Source organism: Anabrus simplex, chromosome 7 (genome assembly GCF_040414725.1).
Source record: "Anabrus simplex isolate iqAnaSimp1 chromosome 7, ASM4041472v1, whole genome shotgun sequence".
Classification (NCBI taxonomy): Eukaryota; Metazoa; Arthropoda; class Insecta; order Orthoptera; family Tettigoniidae; genus Anabrus; species Anabrus simplex.
Genome location: NC_090271.1, coordinates 207,332,541 through 207,354,216, shown reverse-complemented (window position 1 = coordinate 207,354,216; position 21,676 = coordinate 207,332,541). Strand labels below are relative to the sequence as shown.

Here is a 21,676-nt window from a genome sequence, read left to right as displayed (position 1 = left end):
TCCTTCCTCAGAAACAAAAACTAATACTTCTATGATCAGAAACAGTGATATGCGCAAACATCAACCCGTCAACGACAGGTACGCACAGTTAGTAGAAAATAACATGTAACATGCAATATTGAATGAATACTCTTCAGTGCCAATTTCATAATAGCGTTCTGCTGGTGGGTTTTTCCGTAATCGGAGAATTCCTCACTCGATAAAGTAAAATGTTTTAGTTCCTTTAATAATAATAATAATAATAATAATAATAATAATAATAATAATAATAATAATAATAATAATAATAATAATAATAATAATAACGTTATTTGCTTTACGTCCCACTAACTACTTTAACGGTTTTCGGACACGCCGAGGTGCCGGAATTGGGTCAAACAGGAGTTCATTTACGTGCCAGTAAATCTACCGACATGAGGCTCGCGTATTTGAGCACCTTCAAATACCAGCGGATTGAGCCAGGTTCGAACCTGCCAAGTTAGGGTCAGACGCTCTACCGTCTGAGGCACTCAGCCCGGCTCCTAGAAGAATAATCAGATATATGAAATCAGATCATTCTGAGCATTAGTGCGAATACATCGCTATGCTAACAATATTAAATAAAATAACTCTAATTATATTGAAATTTTAATTAATTAAATGTTTGCCCAAGAATTGAAAGTTAGAAACTGGAGCAGCAGAAATCCGCTCAATTAAGGCCACGGCCGCTTCCTTCCCAGTCCTAGCCCTTTCCTGCCCCATCATCGCCATAAGACATATCTGTGTCGGTGCTACGTAAAGCCAATAGAAAGAAAAAGAAATCTGCTCCGCTCAAGCGTGGTGTTCTGCAGTTCATCAGGGGCAACGTATGCAACTCCCTACTACAGGAGAGTTGGTTGGCTTGCAGAAACAGTGTACATCAGGGCGAATGTACTCGGGATAATAAGAGAACGGTGCACTATGGAATATGAACAGTCATCTAAAGGAATATATTTCTTAAAACATATAGCCTACGATGTTAGACGTTTGTTTCTGTAAAATGTATTATGAGGCACTGTACATTAACATTGAGCCAAAAATGCATTTTGTATTATGGGCGACTTCAGATATTCTTCACTAACATGTCAGCGTTTGAAATCATCAATAAAATTCTGAAAATGCATGTTATTTGGGAGACAACAAATTTCTTGTGTGTACTTAGACACTAATGTATGAGAAAATTAAGCAAATTTTTCATTCCGTACCTAGATAGTAAATAATATTAGGGAAATTTTTATTTGTATATCAGGAGCAGCAACGTGACTTGGTGAATCATAATCGAGCTTCAGGCCTCAGCTCAATGATAAATAATAATGTTACTGATGTCCGACTCGTTGGCTGAATTGTCAGCTTACTGGCCTTCGGTTCAGAGGGTCCCGGGTTCGATTCCCGGCCGGTCTTATGGCGACAGTGGGTTAGTGGGGAGTGGGGAGGAAGCGGCCGTGGCCTTAACAAAGGTGCAACCCTAGCATTTGCCTGGTGTGGAAATTGGAAATCACGGAAAAGCTTCTTCAGTGCTGGTGACAGTGTGGTTTGAACCACAGTCTCCTGAGTGCAAGCTGATAGCTATGTACCCCAAACCACGCAGTCATTCACTTGGCAATACTACTGTCATCACAAACGTCGCGTGCGTGCTTGTAGCCCACTGTGGGCCGCTTCAAGATAATATTTAACTTTCACGTCGTCTGACTCCTTGGTTTGATGGTCAGCATACAGGTCTTGGATTCAGAGGGCCCCGGGTTCTATTCCCGACTGACCATAAGATTTTGAATTGAATTTTGAATTCTCTGCTTCGAGGACTAGGTGTTCGTATCAATACACTTCTCTTCACATACCAGGTGTATGCACAAGTCTTTCTCGGTTTCACTAAGAGATTATGCCAACGGACAGTTCGCAGCGTATGAATTTGACACATATGTCAGTTTGTTCGTCTGACATTAACCTACCAACACACAGAAGTTGAGACCGCCAAACACTAGCGTCTGTGTTGTACCGTTCAGTGATCAGGTCAACGTGTGTGCGTGAAAAATAACATTTGCGGCACGCATTGCTTTTCTTATTCAGTCAAAAGAAAAAGGCTGTGGGAAGTCATTTTTTGCTTGTAGAAACATATGGTGAACACGCTCCATCGATTGGAACATGTGAGACGTGGTTTTGACAATTTCGCTTCGGCAAGAAGATCATGCTTTGTGTCTGGTGAGACCAGAGCGGTATTTTGTATTATGAAACCTTGAAGCCCAGCGAAACCATTAATGCACAACGCTATCGCCAACAAATGATTAATTTAAATCACTAATTGATCGAAAGACGACCGGAATGGGCCAGAAGACATGGCAAAATGATTTTGTTACACGACAATGCGCCTTCTCACACAGCAAAAAATCAGAAAGACACCTTGAAATCGCTTGGATGGGTCATTCTTCCGCACCCGCCGTACTTCCCCGACTTGGCGCCATCTGACTATCACCTCTTCGCATTAATAGGGCAAGCGCTCGCAGAGCAGCACTTCAGCAATTTCGAGGAAGTTGGAAAATGGCTCGACGAATGGTTTTCCGCAAAAGACAAGCAGTTTTTCTGACATGGTATTCATAACTTACCTGAAAGACGGGCGAAGTGTGTAGAAGCCGATGGTCAATAATTTGAATAAAGAAAAAAATGAATTTCACTTGAAAATTACGTGTTTTCTTTACCACAAAAAACCGGCAAAAACTTATGCATACACCTGGTATACATAACACATTAAATTACCAACCACCACGAAAACACGCAACAGCGGATACATCCGTCGACATGAGGTTGGCGTCAAGAACGCCATCCGGAGTAACACTACGCTAAACCTATATCGTTTGCCGACTCAAATAAAATTGCGATTAAGGCCAAGGAGCAGAAAAAGAAGGATATATTTAATTTTCGCGACCGCTTTGCGCTTGAATTGTGCTTTAAGGTTATTAGTTAGCGTTTAGTTATTGTAGTATATGCTGAAGAGATGTAAAGCAACATAACACATATGGCTAATCCGAACCAGCGGCCTTCCGATTTCGTGCAGGATGTTCTATCAATTGAGCTATGTTGGCCATAAAATCTATTTATTTTAAGTACAATGTGGTCGTGAAAGGGACATAAAATTAGTCAGGAGTATTTTACGTTCTTACAGCGTTCAAACTGAATCAAAGGGACAGTATGAAAGCAAACGCGAATCCTCTTTGGAAATAAATGTGAAATTGCTATTGTTCAGTGAATCCCTTTAGGTCCTAGTTCAGAGATTTTTTCTAATAGGCGTAAAGTAGGTAATATTTATTTAAGAAGCTTCACAAGGAGCAAAGTAATAGATTCTGCTCTTCCGTCTTCAAGACTCGTGTGTATATTAAAATCTTGTTATTTAACTGAGAGGAATTCTCATCATACTTGTCGTTCGTATTGTGGAAGAAGTAATGTTTTGTTTCCCCGTTTTCAACATTCCCTACGTTTTCTTGTTATTGGCTTTAAAATACTTGCTGCTGAATGTTTTCAAGACTTAGCGAATGATGTACAAGAAACCAGTTCCTCTTTCTTGCTAGGAATGAAATTCCATGTACCAGACGATCACTCTTCTGAAGGAGTTGTGGGTGGGAGATGGGGGGATAAAACAACAAAACAAATGGAAAGAAAATAGTTACTAGTTTCTTAGAAGAGGGGGCGAGATTATCCAATAGAAACTCTCAGTCCAGGGCGTGTTTCCTTTGGTAGAATGTTTCATCTTGAAATTTTGTTATTGCTGGTTTAGATAGCATAGATAGCCTTTAGAATCGTTTGATGTTGGAGCAAGTTATCTTCGTATAAATGCACGGAATTTACAATGATTTTTTTTAAATTTCTCTAATACGGATAGTGGTGGTGCACATGTTATGCAGCGAATCCCAAAATTATTTTCATTTAGATCCCTTGAGCATATAGAGAATCACAAATAGCTAAGAACAGAAAGTAAACACTCTAACAATGCTAACAATTGATCTCTAACGAAAAACAACATAAACAGGTGGGCCACCCGGGGTTCGAAATCCAATCCTCCATATTTTGATATGAGTCATTCGCTTTTCGGATGTATTACCGTTCAAACTCATAAGAAAACGCCTGTATTTACAGCAATTTCATGTAAATAATATGACTGCCTTGCTAATGCTGGCGCATTCTGTCAGGCAGTTAACACCGTTCTCATCTTTTACATTTATTTAGTTTAAAAAGTGGCACCTGAGGCAAGCTTGTAATGTGGCATTATCATTAGTTAGCACAACTTGCAAAAGAAATACTATTAGCATGGGAAAATTATCTCCATGATACAAAACTTATTTTCTTACAATTGGCTTTACGTCGCACTGACACAGGTAGATCTTATGGCGACGATTTATACAAAACTAATTGAGTGTCTAATATTTTAGTATTATAAACAGGGCTAGGATTTTTATGACATGTCATCTTTTAAATGGTTCACAACAGACATTGCTATCTTGTACAGAAATCCTGATCACTGTTCACACATTGTGGAAATGTTCATTTATTAGGTCGTCATTTTGTCTTTTTTTGCAATTTTGTATTTTTAGGTCATTTTCTAAAATTATACGTCATTTTATGGAATTTATTAGATTATTTTATACTTTTTGAGTCATTTTGCTACATGTTTTGATCATTTTGAAGCATTTAAGCGTGTGGCACTGGATATTATTGCAACCTTAAGAGGAGGATGTATACGGAGACTTGAGAATCTTCACAACGCCTTGTCAATCTGGGGACTAAAGAAACTTGTTCACCGCGTACTTCTTGGAAATGTCCACATTCCAGGGGGCGACACCTTCAGTCGGAGAAGTCTTCCTAGTGAACAATCGAGATTTCCTTCTGAAGACACAGAGCGATGTTCTCTGCGAAACGTAAAGAATTTCACCTTGTTTTCTTGACATGGAAACATAAATATAGGCTATATCAACTCGGTTAGTAAATTGATTGAAATGTTATCTAAAATTTGTCATTTTTAATTTTTCGGATCATTTTACCAGTTTTTTGCCGTCATTTTTTAAACATCAAACATCAAAATTCTGACCCTGATTGTAACATACAAGGTATTAACGCATCCTAAAAATAATGGTAATTATTTTGCTCTAAAACCAACAGAAGAGTAATAGTTAATTGCTCAAAAACATTTGGGTAGCTAGGAGTGATTATATTTTTTTCGCTACTTTGCTTTACGTCGCACCGACACAGATAGGTCTTATGGCGACGATGGAACAGGAATGGCAAGGAAGCGGCCGTGGCCTTAATTAAGGTACAACTGCAGCATTTACCTGGTGTGAAAATGGGAAACCACGGAAAACCATATTCAGGGCTGCCGACAGTGGGGTTCAAACCCACTGTCTCCCGGATGCGAACTCATAGCTGCGCGCCCCTAACAACACGGCCAACTCACCCGATATCTGATGATGAAATATACCGAGAGTTCTATTTTAAATTCACTTAAAATACATAATACCGAAGTGAGATTTTTACAACACGCTCTACAAACCTGTTTCACCAACACGCACATCTCTATACAAATATGCATGCTCTTACTATAATCTTGTCTTGCCACAAACTGCTGGATTACCTCTTCAGAATCATCTATTTTGTCACGCTGTGCGCAGCCTATGTAACAACGGCAGGCGTTCAGTAGTGTTCTCAGTCTTTCAACTGACCACCCTACCAGGTTTCTCTGCAATTAATGCCTTCAGTAAAATTCTATTTAAAATTGCAACTATGCATTATTATAAAGAGTTCCCTATCATGGTAAGATTTCGTCTTATATACTTTGTAATGGTATCTGTGTATTGCAAGAGAATTTGTCAAGTGGGAAAGCTGGTCCAAGTTCTCTTTAGCATGGCTTCTATTGTGTAGAAACCCAGCAATATCTCCTTCCGTTTTCTTTCCTTTCCTCCCAGGATTTTTTCTAGCTGTCCGTTCATGGTAGAGCAAATTTGTCTGACCGAGACTGTGACCGATATCATGTAGGGAGTTCTGAGAAATGTGTGAGCTCATCATACTAACAGGGACTATCCAGTTCTACAATATGCACAGATGGTGCACATTATATTTTAATAAAAGTTAAATTACTATTATTTAATTACGTGAATATTATTTTACGGCAGAATGGCTATTACTGTTAAGTCCCTTATGTCATATTATTCTACCAAGTTTCCTTGCAATCGGTCAGGTCAACCCAAACAGTTTCCTTGTTAGGCCCGAAAAGTAGAAGTCATAAACCTTCCACTCCTGCAAGGACAAAGATTCGAATCTGGACCGGCCATGCCAAATAGAGATATATTTAATATTCCTGACAATATCTCCAGATGAATATTTTGCTACTTGCAGGCATTTAATATTGAGTTGGTACCGGCATTGCTCGTTTTTCAATTGGCGTTACGTCGCATCGACACAGAAAAGTCTTATGGTGATGATGGGACAGGAAAGTGTTAGAAGTGGGAAGAAAATGGCCGTGGCCTTACTTAAGGTACAGCCCCAGCATTTTCCTGATGTAAAATGGGAAACCATGGAAAACATATTCAGTGAGGTTCGAACCCACTGTCATAATAATGTTATTTTTATGTCACACTAACTACTTTGATGGTTTTAGGAGACGCCGAGGTGCCAGAATTTTGTCTCGCAGGAGTCCGTGTACGTTCCAGTAAATCTACCGACACGACGATAACGTATTTGAGTATCTTCAAATACCACCGGACTGAGCCGGGATCGAACCTGCCAAATTGGGGTCAGAAGGCCAGCGCCTCAACCGTCTGAGCCACTCAGCCCGGCGAATCCATTATCTCCCGAGTGCAAGCTCATAACTGGGCGCCCCTAACTGCACGGTCAACTCGCTCGGTACGCTTTGTTTGATTGTCAGCGTTTCTTGCAAGTATCGAGATATTTTAGTTAGCTTACACTAAACTTGTGTTAATTAACTGTCATTCCTTCCTGTTAATAAACCATCTCTCTCTTATTTCACAGTGTACAATAAACTCCCCGTAAGTGCGTACCCGACCCTTTGTAGCGCTCACATTATGCACACTTCCCATGCCAAGTGTGTCGCAGAGTAAATGAATTGGATCAATGCCCTACCCCACTATTATGCTAATTTTAATCCAGGGCTGAGCTCATTACACGGTTAACCCTTCTTGTCCTCTTTTCCTAACTCCTCCTTTCTTGCGTTCCCTCGAGAGGCCTCATAAAACAGATTTCCACTCTTTGAATTCATCTTCATCCACCGCTGTGCCAAATACAGATGGCCACTGTTGCAGATTGAACATTTAACAGCTGCTGTTTATATCGCAGGATGGAAATTAAATTATTATTATTATTATTATTATTATTATTATTATTATTATTATTATTATTATTATTATTATTATTATTAATCAGCTGCGAACTGTAGTTAGTTGGAAGCTCACACTCTGAACACTAGTTGGTATAATCTAACAGGTACAATTAGACTCCCGTGAATGTCTAAATAACAAACAGTAGATTTATAATTTAATTCATTTACTAATAGTTCATTTTAATTATTTCTATTTATATATACACCATAGAAAAAAGTAACCAAAATTCTCTTGAATAATTCATCAAATTCACCGGTTTTGATTCACAATCAACGAAAAAACCAATACGTTGTCATAATTTCTGAATTAAGTCATTACGTTCATTTTGAATCATTGCTAAATATTATAGCCATAATGATCTGTTGTACAAGAATATCGGTTTCAAAACTCGAATACAGTGACTAATACCCTACAAGCAGGGCTGTATGAGGCCTTGGAAATTTCCTTTTATAATTCACCTTTATTACTTAAACTTCTGTCGTCGAGGTAAGCATGCTAGAAACTTTTTTCTCAAGTCTGTGTAAGGAGAGATGAAAATTTAAGTAAACTCAAGACGAGAGTTCTGATTACATTTTTCAGCACTTCATGTACATAACATTAAAAAGAGCAAATGAATGGCCAGAAAGTTCCGTAATGCATGCTAAAATATTGTGTAGATAAAGAGAGGTACAGACGAATGAAGGGGCTGAAGGAGAAAGAATGGAAGGCTAGGTGCTGAAGAGAATGATCACTTGAGGTCACAATATTAGTCACGTAAACCTGGTTCGATGATCCTACTATTTCATACATACATACATACATACATACATACATACATCTTCATTATAGAATGTTATACCTTTCGGCATTCAGTCCAACCGAGAGAGTTGACCATGCGGTTAGGGGCGTGCAACTGTGAACTTGCTTCCGCTAGTTAGTGGGTTCAAACCTCACTGTCGGCAGCCCTGCAGATGGTTTTCTGTGGTTTCCCATTTTCACGCCAGGCAAATGCTGGGGCTATACCTTAATTAAGGCCACGGTAGCTTCCTTCCAACTCCTAGCCTTTCCTATCCCATCGTCGCCATAAGACCGACAGTATCTGTGTCGGTGTGACGTAAAACAAACCATTTAAAAATCTGCATTCAGTCTGCAACCCTTTGTGAATTTACTAAACGCCTCCACAATGCTCTGTTTGTAACTAGCTCCGAGGCATCTTTAAAGAAACTGAGTCTAACCATCGTCATCTTGGTCTCCCTGTCTTATTCTCCGTGACCGTGTCCATAGTTATCAATAATAATAATAATAATAATAATAATAATAATAATAATAATAATAATAATAATAATAATAATAATAATAATAATAATAATAATAATGTTATTTGCTTTACGCCCCACTAACTACTCTTACGGTTTTGGAGACGCCGAGGTGCCGGAATTTGGTCCCGCAGGAGTTCTTTTACATGCCAGTAAATCTACCGAAACGAGGCTGACGTATTTGAGCACCTTCAAATACCACCGGACTGAGCCAGAATCGAACCTGCCAAGTTGGGGTCAGAAGGCCAGCGCTTCAACCGTCTGAGCCACTCAGCCCGGCAATAGTTATCCTAAGTAGCCTATTTTCCTCCATTCGTCTTATATGACTCTACCACCGAAGCCGGTTTTTGCGAATCTCTTCCTTCATAGAGTTCATTGCTAACTTAGCATTTATCTCCTCATTCCGAGTATCCTCCTGCCATTTTCCCCCCGTTTATACCAGCGGTCATTCACGCTTTCATGTCTGTTACTTCTAGTTTATGAATAAGATATCCTGAGTCCGCCCAGCTTTCACTCCCGAGTAGGAAAGTTTGTCTGGAAACAGACCGGTGTAAAGGTAGTTTACGGGAGCTGACTTCCTTATTACAGAATACTGTTGATCGCAACTGCGAACTCACTGCATTAACTTTGCTGTACCTTGATTCTATCTCATTTACTATATTACCACACTGCGAGAACACACCTCCTAAATACTTTAAATGATCTACGTCTTCCAATTCCGTATTCCCAACCTGGCATTCAGTTCCCGTAGATTTTCTCCCTACTGACATCACTTTAGTCTTGGAAAGGTTAATTTTCATATCATACTCATTGCACCTATTTCCGTGTTCCAAGATATTAGATTCCAGCGCAGTCTGCCATTAAGATCAAGTCGTCGGCATTATTGTTATTATTTTATTCGAAATTGAAACGGCCAAACGTCGATCCTTCAAACCGTGTACCGAATTAGAAATCCGGTGGTTCGATATGAAATATGTGCTGTATAAAATCGATGCGGGTCAGGTTTTTTCCGCAATCGAATGTTTACCCCTTCAGTTCCATTCCAGTAATACGCTATGATTTTCCATCCTATCCAATCCCATCCCATCCCATCCCATCCCATCCCATCCCATCCCATCCCATCCCATCCCATCCCATCCATGAGGTACAAAATACAAAATGTTTTGTTATACTTTTTGGCAGGTGGCCTGTTCTCATTTTACAGCTCCTTATAGGCCTACATGAGGTATCCCAGACGCATAACTTAATTTAAGTATGGTCTAGTTGGTCTAGTTATTAAAGCAACGTCTAAGCAGGATTTACACGAAGGATATCCATATTTGGCATTTAGAACATAATTAATACTGCATTCTGTATTAATATGTGGGTGGGGGTAGTAGAATATATTCACGGTATCCCCTGCCTGCCGTAAGAGGCGTCTGAATGGGGCCTCATGGGCTCTTAACTTGGGAGCATGAGTTGGCCACCAACGAGGCCCTTAGCTGAGTCGTGGCATTGCTTCCACTTACTTTTCATGCTCCTCACTTTCATCTATACTATCCGTCCTCCCTTAGTCAACTCTTGTTCTTTTCCGACCCCGACGGTATTACGTATGGAGGCCTAAGTATCCTTTCATTTTGACGCCTTTGTTGGCCCTTGTCTTTCTTTGGCCAATACCTTCATTCTTCGAAGTGTTGGATCCCTTCTACTTTTTCCTCTCTGATTAGTGTTATTAGAGGATGGTTGCCCGATCGTACTTTCTCTTAATTCAGTAATCACCACCGCTATCTTATAAACATTTTTTGCTACTTGCTTTACGTCGCACCGACACAGATAGATCTTATGGCGACGAAGGGACAGAGAAGGGCTAGGAGTGGGAAGGAAGCGGCAGTGGCCTTAAGTAAGGTACAGCCCCAGCATTTGCCTGGCGTCAACATGGGAAACCACGGAAAACCATCTTCAGAGCTGCCGACAGTGGGGTTCGAATCTACTATCTCCAGAATACTGGATACTGGCCGCACTTAAGCGAGCTCGGTTTGTAAACAATTAACTGCATCTATAGGGTGTCTCCAACCTTTACGGTCAGATGGTAGATAACTCTAAACTGAGTATTTAGAGATAGTGAACTAATGATCGGAAATCAATATTTCAGGCTCCTCGATGTCTTAAAAGATTAATATATGTGAGGAGCGTTTTTATAAACTGCTTTAGTTTTAATAAGAAACAACTGCCTGTGCACTTCGATGTTGATGTCCGAGTGCACCTGGACAACACATTCCCTAATCGACGGATTAGAAGAGTAGGTTCTGTTCTCTTCATTTCTTTTGTCCTGTGGGGGCACATCAAGTCATTGGTGTTTGAAACCAGAGTAGAAACTGCTTGGAAACTCGGTCCTATCTGCCTGTCTCGTTGTACAACAGGTACCACGGATATTTGAGAGTGCCGCAAAATTTCATGCGCCATTGTAATGCATGTGTTGAGATGGATGGTCGGCACATCAAAAAATTGCTCCGAGCTGTAAGTTATTACTATTTCGTTGCTATGAGGTGCAAGTTGTTTCCGGAACAAAATATGCATTTTCGAGCATTATACCCGTAATATTGAAAGAAGCATTCTGACAGATAGGGATGGAGGGAGGAGCATTGCACGTGCCATTGCACGATGTTGCCACATTCCTGCATTCCTTCCTCCTTCCCGGTCTTCTAACTCACTTGTTCGTTCGTTCAGACCGATCAGAAGTGAGAGGTTTGGCAACTCGAAGCAACACAAGCCGGTCAGCATCCATGGCAACCGCAGTGGGCCCGGCCACATTTTCATGGCAACGATACCCCTACTCCCTTCTACCCACCCAGGCAGGCAGTATACAGACCTTCTCGCAAGAAATGTCAGAACGCATCTTACCGTATTACGACCATAGTTATCTGTCTCAAATATTCATTTTAGAGCCTTCTACCATCTGTATAATTTGGGCCCTAGAAATTGGAAATACTCTGTATTGGTAATGATTACGATAACTGAATACCCTCTACTCATTTAATGGGATAAAGGAATATTTTATTCGTTCATTCACCACCACCACCACAACCACCACCACCACTGCACCAGATAGTTCCTAGAAGAGAATTACGGAAAGAAAAGTGAAAGCTTACAGTATAATCAAATTCCAGTACACTAATTTTAGTTGTATGCCTTTGCTGACAGGACCTAGTGTTTACAGTGCACTACGACTTCTGGTATAGGCTAGAGCAATTTTGTTACTTTCATAGATCTGTCTCTGTCTTATGCTTGGCTTTGACAATATGAAAGTGACTGAGGTATGAGCGATGTTAGTCATGCCAATCCTTATGCAGCCAGTCCCTGCTATGAATGGTGTGAAAATGTTGCTCATAGGGTCGGTTGGTGAATGCATTTCAATGGGCTTGGCAGACTGATATGTATTACCAACTATGGCTCGGTGAGGAAAGCAACGGGAAACTACCTCACTCCTCATTTCCCTAGTACGCCTCTTCAGTGATTCCTAGGCCATCTATGACAGCTGATGGCAGAGCTGTTGAGGATCCCACCAGCGGCATCGCTGACGAACTGAACATACATACAGTTTTAGTTGTAGTTCAACAGTTTGCTTTACGTCGCTCCGACACAGATAGGTCTTACTGCGACGATGGGATAGGAAAGGGCTAAGAATGGGAAGGAATCGATCGTGGCCTTAATTAAGGTACATCCCCAGTATTTGACTGGTTTGAAAATTGGAAACTTCGGAAAACAATCTTCAGACTTGCTGACAATGGGGTTCGAACCCACTATCTCCGGGATGCAAGCCCACAGCTGCGCGCCTCTAACCGCACGGTCAACTCGCTCGGTTCGTTATTGTTTATAAACATTGTACAGATCATCAATTCTTGAAGAAACCATATGTTTCATTGTCATTTCTCACATTTTCAAGGAGTATGAAGTCTGTTTAAGACTAACACTCCTTGGTTCGTAACAGATTCTCTCATGCTAACCATTCTTCACACAAGTGATACAAGCAGTCCGGCTTCGTAACGAGACATACCGTAGCGGCTTCTCTGTCAGAGTCAGTGCTTTCATCATGCTGATTGCTCTACTCAGAGAAAAAAAAGTGAGAGATAATACGGTTGACCGAACTTGCATTTCCGGATTGCAGTGAAAATGTTGAAGCTCATCTTATGTGTGTGCAGTACCACAACGAAGCAGCATTTGCTTAAAAGCTCTGTAACATTTTAATTTTTTGTTTCTTTGTTTTGCTGTCACTCTTAACTGAAAAATTGTCGTATGTGACTCATATGGTTTGAAAATTAATTTAGATTCTGAAATAAGAGCATGCAATTTAATGTAAAAGATGTGATTGCCCCAATTCGTACCAGGCAATAGGAACGCTGAGGAATTGTGGTTTCCCATTCTCGTTCGCCTTTCCAAAGTGTTGCAATGGATACAGCAAAATACTAAACTGTGCAGTGTTTATTTGTAAAATTTAACTTAAGCATGGTATAAAATTGAACTAGGATCAAGCCTCATTTTATTATGAGAAATGAAATATGTACCAATATTTTATTTATTCCTTCCATACTTCCCTTCCTTCCCCTATATCCCCCCCCTTATTTACTTTCCACCCTTTTTTCTCCCTCATTCCCCTTCCTTCCTTCCTTCCTTCCTTCCTTCCTTCCTTCCTTCCTTCCTTCCCCTAATTCTCCCGTTCATTTCAAATTTTCTTCCCCTCTTCCTTGTTTACTCCTTGTTTATTCACTTCCGGTGTTCCTTCCTTCCTCCCTCCCTTCCTTCCTCTTTTCTCCTTTATTTAATTCCTTATTTATTTCTCTCCTTCCTTACTTCCTCCACTCTGATTCAATTCCTTTTTCTTTCTTCTCTAAATGTCCTTCCCTTTCTTCCTTACTTTTTATTTCCTGCCTTTCCATTCGTTTTTTCCTTCCCTATCTCCTGCCCTCCCTCTTTCGTCCTTTATTTCTCCCTCTTCATTACCAATGCACTTTTTTACCTCTTTCCTTTTAATATTTCTTGCACTTCTTTACTTATTTCCCTCCTTCCTTTCTTCGTAATTGAAATCCTCTCTTCCTTTCCTATTATGTGCACTTCCTTCCCTTCGTTCCTTTCTCTTTATTAATTTCCTTCCAGCCTTTCTTCCTTCCCTATTTCATTTCCTTCCCTTTTCTTATACCTTCCTTTCATTCCCTATTTCCTTCCCTTTCTCGTTTCATTTTTTTATTTCCTTCCTTCCTTCCTTCCTTCCTTCCTTCCTTCCTTCCTTCCTTCCTTCCTTCCTTCCTTCCTTCCTTGCCTGTCCAATATTAATGCACAGAACATTAAGAGTGGCTTGATGTCTCGAGGTGTGGGAATCACTTCATCTTCTAGTAATGGTGTCTGGTAACGGACCAAGAGTAAGACGATATTTTCCCAAGGTAACGATCGGACTTGTGGTTGTTTCAGGTTTCAGTTCCGTCATCCCTGGCTTCCCACGCTACTCCGTCGTCGGTGACAGTCGCAGTGGAGTCTTCAACCTTCGCATCTTGAATGCAACCCTGGACGATGATGCTGAGTTCCAGTGCCAGGTCGGCCCTGCGAGATTCAACAAGGCGATCCGAGCCAACGCTCTGCTCAGCGTTATCTGTGAGTGCCGCCTTCTGGCCCCTTGGGAAACATTCATTTAAGGGTGGCCATAATTTACTGCATGCTCAAATTGGCCTTTCTTTGTGAAAATATACCGCCCTATGTTTTCTTGACTAAGAGAAGGAGAGGTAGCATTATTATTATTATTATTATTATTATTATTATTATTATTATTATTATTATTATTATTATTATTATTATTATTATTATTGGCTTTAACACAGAATCAAACCTGAAGCATTATAGGTCTATACCAGAAACCTTTATCATTGGAGACAGATCAATAATGGCAGACATAGGAAAAGGACAAACCTACCATAAGGAAATATCTTCAGCCCAGTCTGCATAGAGAGAATCTGGATGAAAAGGAAAGCTCAAAAGCTGTATCGACATTCCAAAAAGACCTCCGACATTTTAAGTAAAAGGAAATCCAAATTCTACAGTCACATTCTCAGAATAATCAATGATAGACAGACCAAAAGAATTTTCAAACGTATCTTCTCACTGAAAGTCAAGATGAATATTGGCAATTGAAACTGATGAAAGAGTCAAGCATCACGGGTGAAACTCTGCTGGACCGATCCACATTCAGAACACTGGTTGACAATCACCAATTTACAGACAAATCCAAAACTATAACTAACAACCCCTTCCCCCCCCCCCCCCACCAAAAAAAGGTAAGAACAATTTCAGCGAAGAGAAAGAATAAATTTTGGAAAAGGAAGCGAGCAAATACATACAGTAAGCTAAATAATTTCAGTCGTGCCCCCATATTAGGATTTACGATGTTATTATTATTATTATTATTATTATTATTATTATTATTATTATTATTATTCGGTTAGAAAGCCAAGAACAACGGCCGAGAGTATTCGTCTGTCCGTCTTATTGAGCAGCGACCCTGTAGCTGTTGCGCCATAGGGATTGGTTTTATTATTATTATTATTATTATTATTATTATTATTATTATTATTATTATTATTATTATTATTATTATTATTATTATTATTCGGTTAGAAAGCCAAGAGTATTCGTCTTGCCGTCTTCTTGAGCAGCGATCCTGGAGCTGTTGCGCCATGAGGTTTGGTATTATTATTATTATTATTGTTGTTGTTGTTGTTGTTGTTGTTGTTGTTGTTGTTGTTGTTGTTGTTATCAGTAATAGTAGTAGTAGTTTTTTGCTAGTTGTTTACGTCGCACCGACACAGATAGGTCTTACGGCGACGATGGGACAGGAAAGGGCTAGGATTTGGAAGGAAGCGGCCGTGGCCTTAATTAAGGTACAGCCCCAGCATTTGCCTGGTGTGAAAATGGGAAACCATGTTCAGGGCTGCCGACATTGGGGCTCGTAGTAGTAGTAGTAGTAGTAGTAGTAGTAGTAGTAGTAGTAGTAGTAGTAGTAGTAGTAGTTTGTTTACGTTCTGCCGACCACTCTGGACTGTACTGTTTTTGTTGTGGTTGTTCTGATGTAGCTTACCTATTATTATTATTATTATTATTATTATTATTATTATTATTATTATTGATTGGTCATCTCTTATTCTAGGCAACATATATAATTTTCCATACTTATCTACAATACTTGGCTTTCAAGCATGGTCATGTGTGTAATTTGTTCCAGATTCACGCTGTGATTGATTTTCTTTGAATAGTAAATTTATCGTGATACATCCACTTAATAATATAAGGAATGTTATGAAGAACCCAGAATTCGTAAGAACCCGTCTATAACTCTGGTACTTGGACGTTTGCGTGTCTGCTTCGCATTCCGGGTTAAATTCCAGAGATTCACGTTTTTACCTATGCTGAACAAAGTTTACGCGGTACAAATTTTCCCCCGCAACACTACTTAATTATTTATTTTTAATTTATTTTTTTATGTGTGTCACAAGGCCTCGCCAGTCAGCACATCTCTGTATCTCTGAAACATCAACACTTGAACCACTGCTCGAATGGATCAGGTTAAGTTGAATATATGCATGTAAACTGCAAGATGAAATGAACTTCATAACTGAGACAACATTGGACTCGAGTGCCCGAGGTCTGTTTGCGTCTAGCTTGCTGAATAGCTGACCTCTGATGAGCGCGCATGATATTTGTCATCTGTGATGCACATTTAACCTTTAACGTGTAATATTTGCAGCACTGTTAATGGCTTAAAGTCAGCGTTTTTCAACCAACACATTAGCACATTCTGCGTTATAAAATTGTTGTAATCGGCATTTAATGTCCTTTTGTATTATTTAAATCCGTATCGTCCAGTATTGGCGAAGTAGGGTTTTTTCTCTGTTTAAGCTTACAACTTCTGGATTTTCCCAACAATACTAGCGGTACCTCCTTATTACCATATGAAGAGAAAGAGCATAAACACGTTAAGGGTGAAGGTATCTGAAAAAACAAAGAACTGTGGGAAGTGAGAAAGCGAAAAACTCCCTAAACCTCGCAAACCTAATGCTGTTGGAGATGAAAAGAACGACAGGAAACATAGAAGGTAGGAGCAATTCATTAGTGTGTATTGAACGTACCTTCAACAACAATTAGTACTGACAGACGTTGAAGTGGCAGAATGTTATCTCGAAAAGGAGTCTCTTAACCGACTGGGATTTTTTAAATACCAATATATAATTTGGGTGTCGAACCCAGAATAAACCATCACTACTAATATAGGAGCTTAATCGACTGCGCTAATCAACCAGCCGAAAGAGAGGAGCCTGGCATGAGTCATTCTTCTTCTACACTTGTGCGGTGAACTGTGGATCTGACCCTGTTTTACAGCCGGATGTCCTTCCTCACGTCAACGCTACATGGAGAGATGTAAATCAGTATTGCATTTGTCTGTGCTGGTTGTAAGTGTGGTGTTGTCTGAGTATGAATAGGAGAGTGTTGGGACAAATACAAACACCCAGTCCCCGAGCCCGAAGAATTAATCATACGCGATTAAAGTCCTCGATCCGGCCAGGAATCGAACCCGGGACCGTCTGGATCGAAGGCTTCAACGCCAACCATTCAGCCAAGAAGTTAGATGAGCCTGGCACGAATATGTCGAGGAAATATCAACTCAAGACCCAATGGTCATCAAGCACTTCCCTGAGGCGCAATCGGAACCAGGTACCTTGTACACTCCAACTCCCTCGATCTTTGAGATCAGGGTGGAGAGCCAAACCAACAGCCCCTAGGTTATGATAATTTTAAGAGGAATTGGGCAACCATCCCCTCTTAATCCTAATCAGAGGGGGGGGGGCGGGAAATGGAAAAGATCCGACCTTTCGAGGAGTTACGGTGTCGGCAAGAAAAAGGAAAGAAAGGAAGGGGCGTGCCCTTGGCCTCACATCCTAGTACCGACGGCGTCAGTAGGAAACAAGAGTTAACCAAAGAAGATTGGACAGGAAAGATAAAATTGAGGAGCCTAGCACAAGTGAAAGTGATGCTAGGCTCAGCTAGGGGCCCCATGGTTGACCCACCCACGATTCAAAGTTGAGGTACATTTTACCGCCCTCATCCACGAGGGGATCCCTAAGACAGATGTCAGTGTGGATGGTTAATGGAATTTTGTCCCGCGAGTTACTATGACAGCGATGGTGATATTGATTAATGACGGTATTTTTGATCCCGAATGCTTTTCATATTTCTATTGCATTCAATCGATATATCAGTTTATTTCCAAATTCAATACTAAACCCTACATTAATATTATCTCCATCTCTTGGACGAGAGATAAAACAGTTCCGTTGTTATTTCACTGGAGAGAGCCCTTTGTATGTGTTCCGTTATTTGGCTTTGGACCAGGGAACTTGTCATTTGTATTCGGCTGGCTATGTCGGGCGTTTCACCCTCTCGCGGGGCGCATGCGCCGCTCCGCGCTCCGCTACGCCCGGGACATAGGCCACCACGAGCTACACAACGCAGCCTGGCTCACATCGCCTCGCCTCTACTGTAAGTGCGTGCTGCATGAGGCTAGACCAGGTGCTTCGCTTTCACCATGATAAACAGATTATAACACATGTGTCCAGCCAGTCCCCAGCTTTCCAATACGATTTCTCGCCACTGGCAATTGAATCGCGTGGGGTAGTGAACTTCAGCTGGAAGACAAATATTATTCCAGTCATTGACAAAAAAAAAAAAAATAGTTGAATGAAAACAGAGACAGCGAAACAGATGAGATTGTTCATATCTGTAATTAGTCCACTTTAGCTTTATTGCCAACTTCCACCATTTGCGTAATTGCACGACTGCCTGCTTGCTTGTATATTTTCATTCCGTATTCGAGCTGTAATCAATCCATACTCTGATTTGCAGCATTTCTCATCCCTACTTCCTCTCTGTCAATACTTGGTTCACGATAGCATCATACCTACCGCGTCATCATCAGTCAAAAAGTAGTATTGTAGATCTCTCTTATATTTTTCGATCAGTCGAAATGTTTCACCCCTCTAGCTCTTCTATCATCCTTCTTTTTCCTTTTAACAAATCCTAAATCCTAGAGAGACGTACTCACTAGCATCTTCTAAGACAATCAACAGCTTGAAGAGACAACGTACATTATTATTATTATTATTATTATTATTATTATTATTATTATTATTATTATTATTATTATTATTATTATTATTATTATTATTATTATTATTATTATTATTATTATTATGACAGCAGAGGATGATTTTAAGGAAACGGCACGACCTCAGGGCTGGACAAGGTAGTTCAAAGAAAAGCTCAACTGCTCAATTTCCAGCATTTATTTATCAACTTTCACGCTTTTTTTTCCTCAAATCAATTTACGAAACATATGTCTATAACAGTTAATTAAATATCTAAATAGTATAACAAATAACAATTAATAACAGTAGTATCTATCATTAACAAACTATTTTAATAAAATCTGAGAACCAGCCTCTTAAACGAACAAGCTAACAATACTGCTATGGAGGGATCTCTAAAGTGAAGGGTTGTGCACAGACTAGGCTTTCAAGTCCCATTTCACTAGTTAGATTTCCAATCTGGTATATTCACGTGCCGTGAAGGAAAATCCAGTATTTAAAACTCGGTTACTTCTGACGGGGAACTACGAGACAAGTTCCAACAACCAAACCCTAAATGGTATTTCCTCCCTAGAATACAACGATACAACTACTCATTCATGGTGGGAGAACGTATGCAGTGGGAAGGAAATTGCGCACTGTCATATTGAAGAGAAGTGCGGTGTGCGGCTGCAGGAATGTTGGAGGCAGACCAAAACTCCCAACCCCGTTGCCACAGGAATTAGTCAAAGGTGGTTAAAATCCCGCAATTCTGTTGAGAATCGAAACCGAAACCCAGCAGTCCTAAAACCAAAACGCTGTCCTTTTAGAAACGGAGTCAAACATTATTATTGACAATGATATGTGTTTCAAGGGGCCAAACATCGAGGAAATATTATTATTGCTAGGGCCGACACAGATAGGTCTTATGGCGACGATGGGATAGGAAAGGCCTAGGAGTTGGAAGGAAGCGGCCGTGGCCTTAATTAAGGTACAGCCCCAGCATTTGCCTGGTGTGAAAATGGGAAACCACGGAAAACCATCTTCCGGGCTGCCGATAGTGGGATTCGAACCTACTATCTCCCGGATGCAAGCTCACAGCCGCGCGCCTCTACGCGCACGGCCAACTCGCCCGGTTCGAGGAAATAGATCCATTATATTACGGTATTAATAATAATAATAATAATAATGTTATTGGTTTTACGTCCCAACAACTACATTTTTAGTTTGTGGGAACCCCAACGTGCCTGAATTTTGTCCTGCATGAGTTCTTTTACGTGGCAGTAAATCTACTGACACGAAACTGACGTATTTGAGCACCTTCAAATATCACCGGACTGTGCCAGAATCGAACCTACTAAGGTGGAGTCAGAAGTCCAGCTCTCTACCGCCTGAGCTACTCAGCCCGGCTACGGTATTATTATTATTATTATTATTATTATTATTATTATTATTATTATTATTATTATTATTAAACATTCTTCAGTTTATCGTCCTCCCTCCGTTTTGAGTTTTGGCCGGGGGCTTAAGGGCGGATGAACTTCCTAATATCACATCAATTTTTAGGTTTAAATTAATCCTAAAACCCTTCCGGAAACGAACCTTGTCACCTGGGTGGAGAGCCGATAACGAAGCTAACCACGTCCCTCCTCCATCCCGCCATTCCCCCTTCACGCGCCTATTGTTTCCTCATAGAATTTCTTCCTTTCCTGCTCTCTTCTTTCTCACCCTTCGTTTTCTACCATTAAATTCCAATATGATGACGTCTCTTTCTCTCTCTCGTGCACAAAGTGTCACATTTGATTAGCCACTCGCTTCCTGTGCTAAGGAGTTCAGAGTTGAATCCCTGCACGCTTGAATTAACATGCAGAGTAATGAACTTTATTTCATGGCAAAATTCCGGCACCCTACGCATCTTAAACTGACAGTAGTTAAGGAACGTTAAGCACGTTGAAAAGCGCCACCACAAGCTACAGTATGTTGGTCATGGCTAGCTCCTAGAAATGTTTTACTTCTCTTTTAATTAAACATATCTAAACTCACAAAGCGCACGTGTAATCCTAAACTGTTTAATGGGAACTGTTTTTAAAGACAACCAAAGGATGGTAGAGTAAAGTCGACTGAAGAGAGGAAAACATATAAAATCCTTTTTCTTTTCCAGTTAGAGATTCTTAAAAGAATAAATACAAGCTGCACGTTCAGAGTTGTTAACAGTTGCCTCATGAAAAAATACCGTACGTACGTTCAGTCCTCAGCCCGAAGGCTGGTTGGATCCTCAACAGCTCCACCATTAGTTGCCGTAGATCGCCTAGGCATCACTGAAGAAGCGTTCTAGGGAAATGAGGAGTGATGTAGTTCCCATTGCTTTCCTCATTGAGCCAGAAGTTGCTATTACATATCATTCTGCCAATCCCACTGAAATTCATGCACCAACCGACCCTATGAGCAACATTTTCACACCATTCACAGCAGGGACTGACTGCATAAGGAATGACATTACTAGCATCGCTCATACCTCAGTCGCTTGCATATTGTCAAAGCCAAGGATAAGACTGAGACAAATCAATGGAAGTAACAAAATCCGTATCACGGTAATATATCAACACCTTTAAAGTTTCCCAAGCCAACTACTGATGAAATGATTGGGTAACAAGAAGGCTTCTTTTACATAAAAATTAGGGATCCGCCACGGATTCGTAAGGGAGCAATTTTGAAGTTTATAATATTTCCATGTAGATGATAGATAATAGTTGTTATCCTCATGTATGTATGTATGTATGTATGTATGTATGTATGTATGTATGTATTTATTGTACCCACAATTATGGGTGCAGTAAGTATGTATATATAT

The 21,676-nt window shown here is 40.3% G+C and overlaps 1 protein-coding gene across 1 annotated transcript in view; it reads left to right on the top strand.

Moving 5' to 3' along the window:
* The window catches only part of sns (sticks and stones), a 115,951-nt gene that overhangs the window by 13,555 nt on the left and 80,720 nt on the right, over positions 1 to 21,676 (top strand). Inside the window, 1 exon segment of the mRNA XM_068228528.1 lies at positions 14,129 to 14,308. Within this exon segment, the coding sequence (XP_068084629.1) occupies positions 14,129 to 14,308 (180 nt within the window).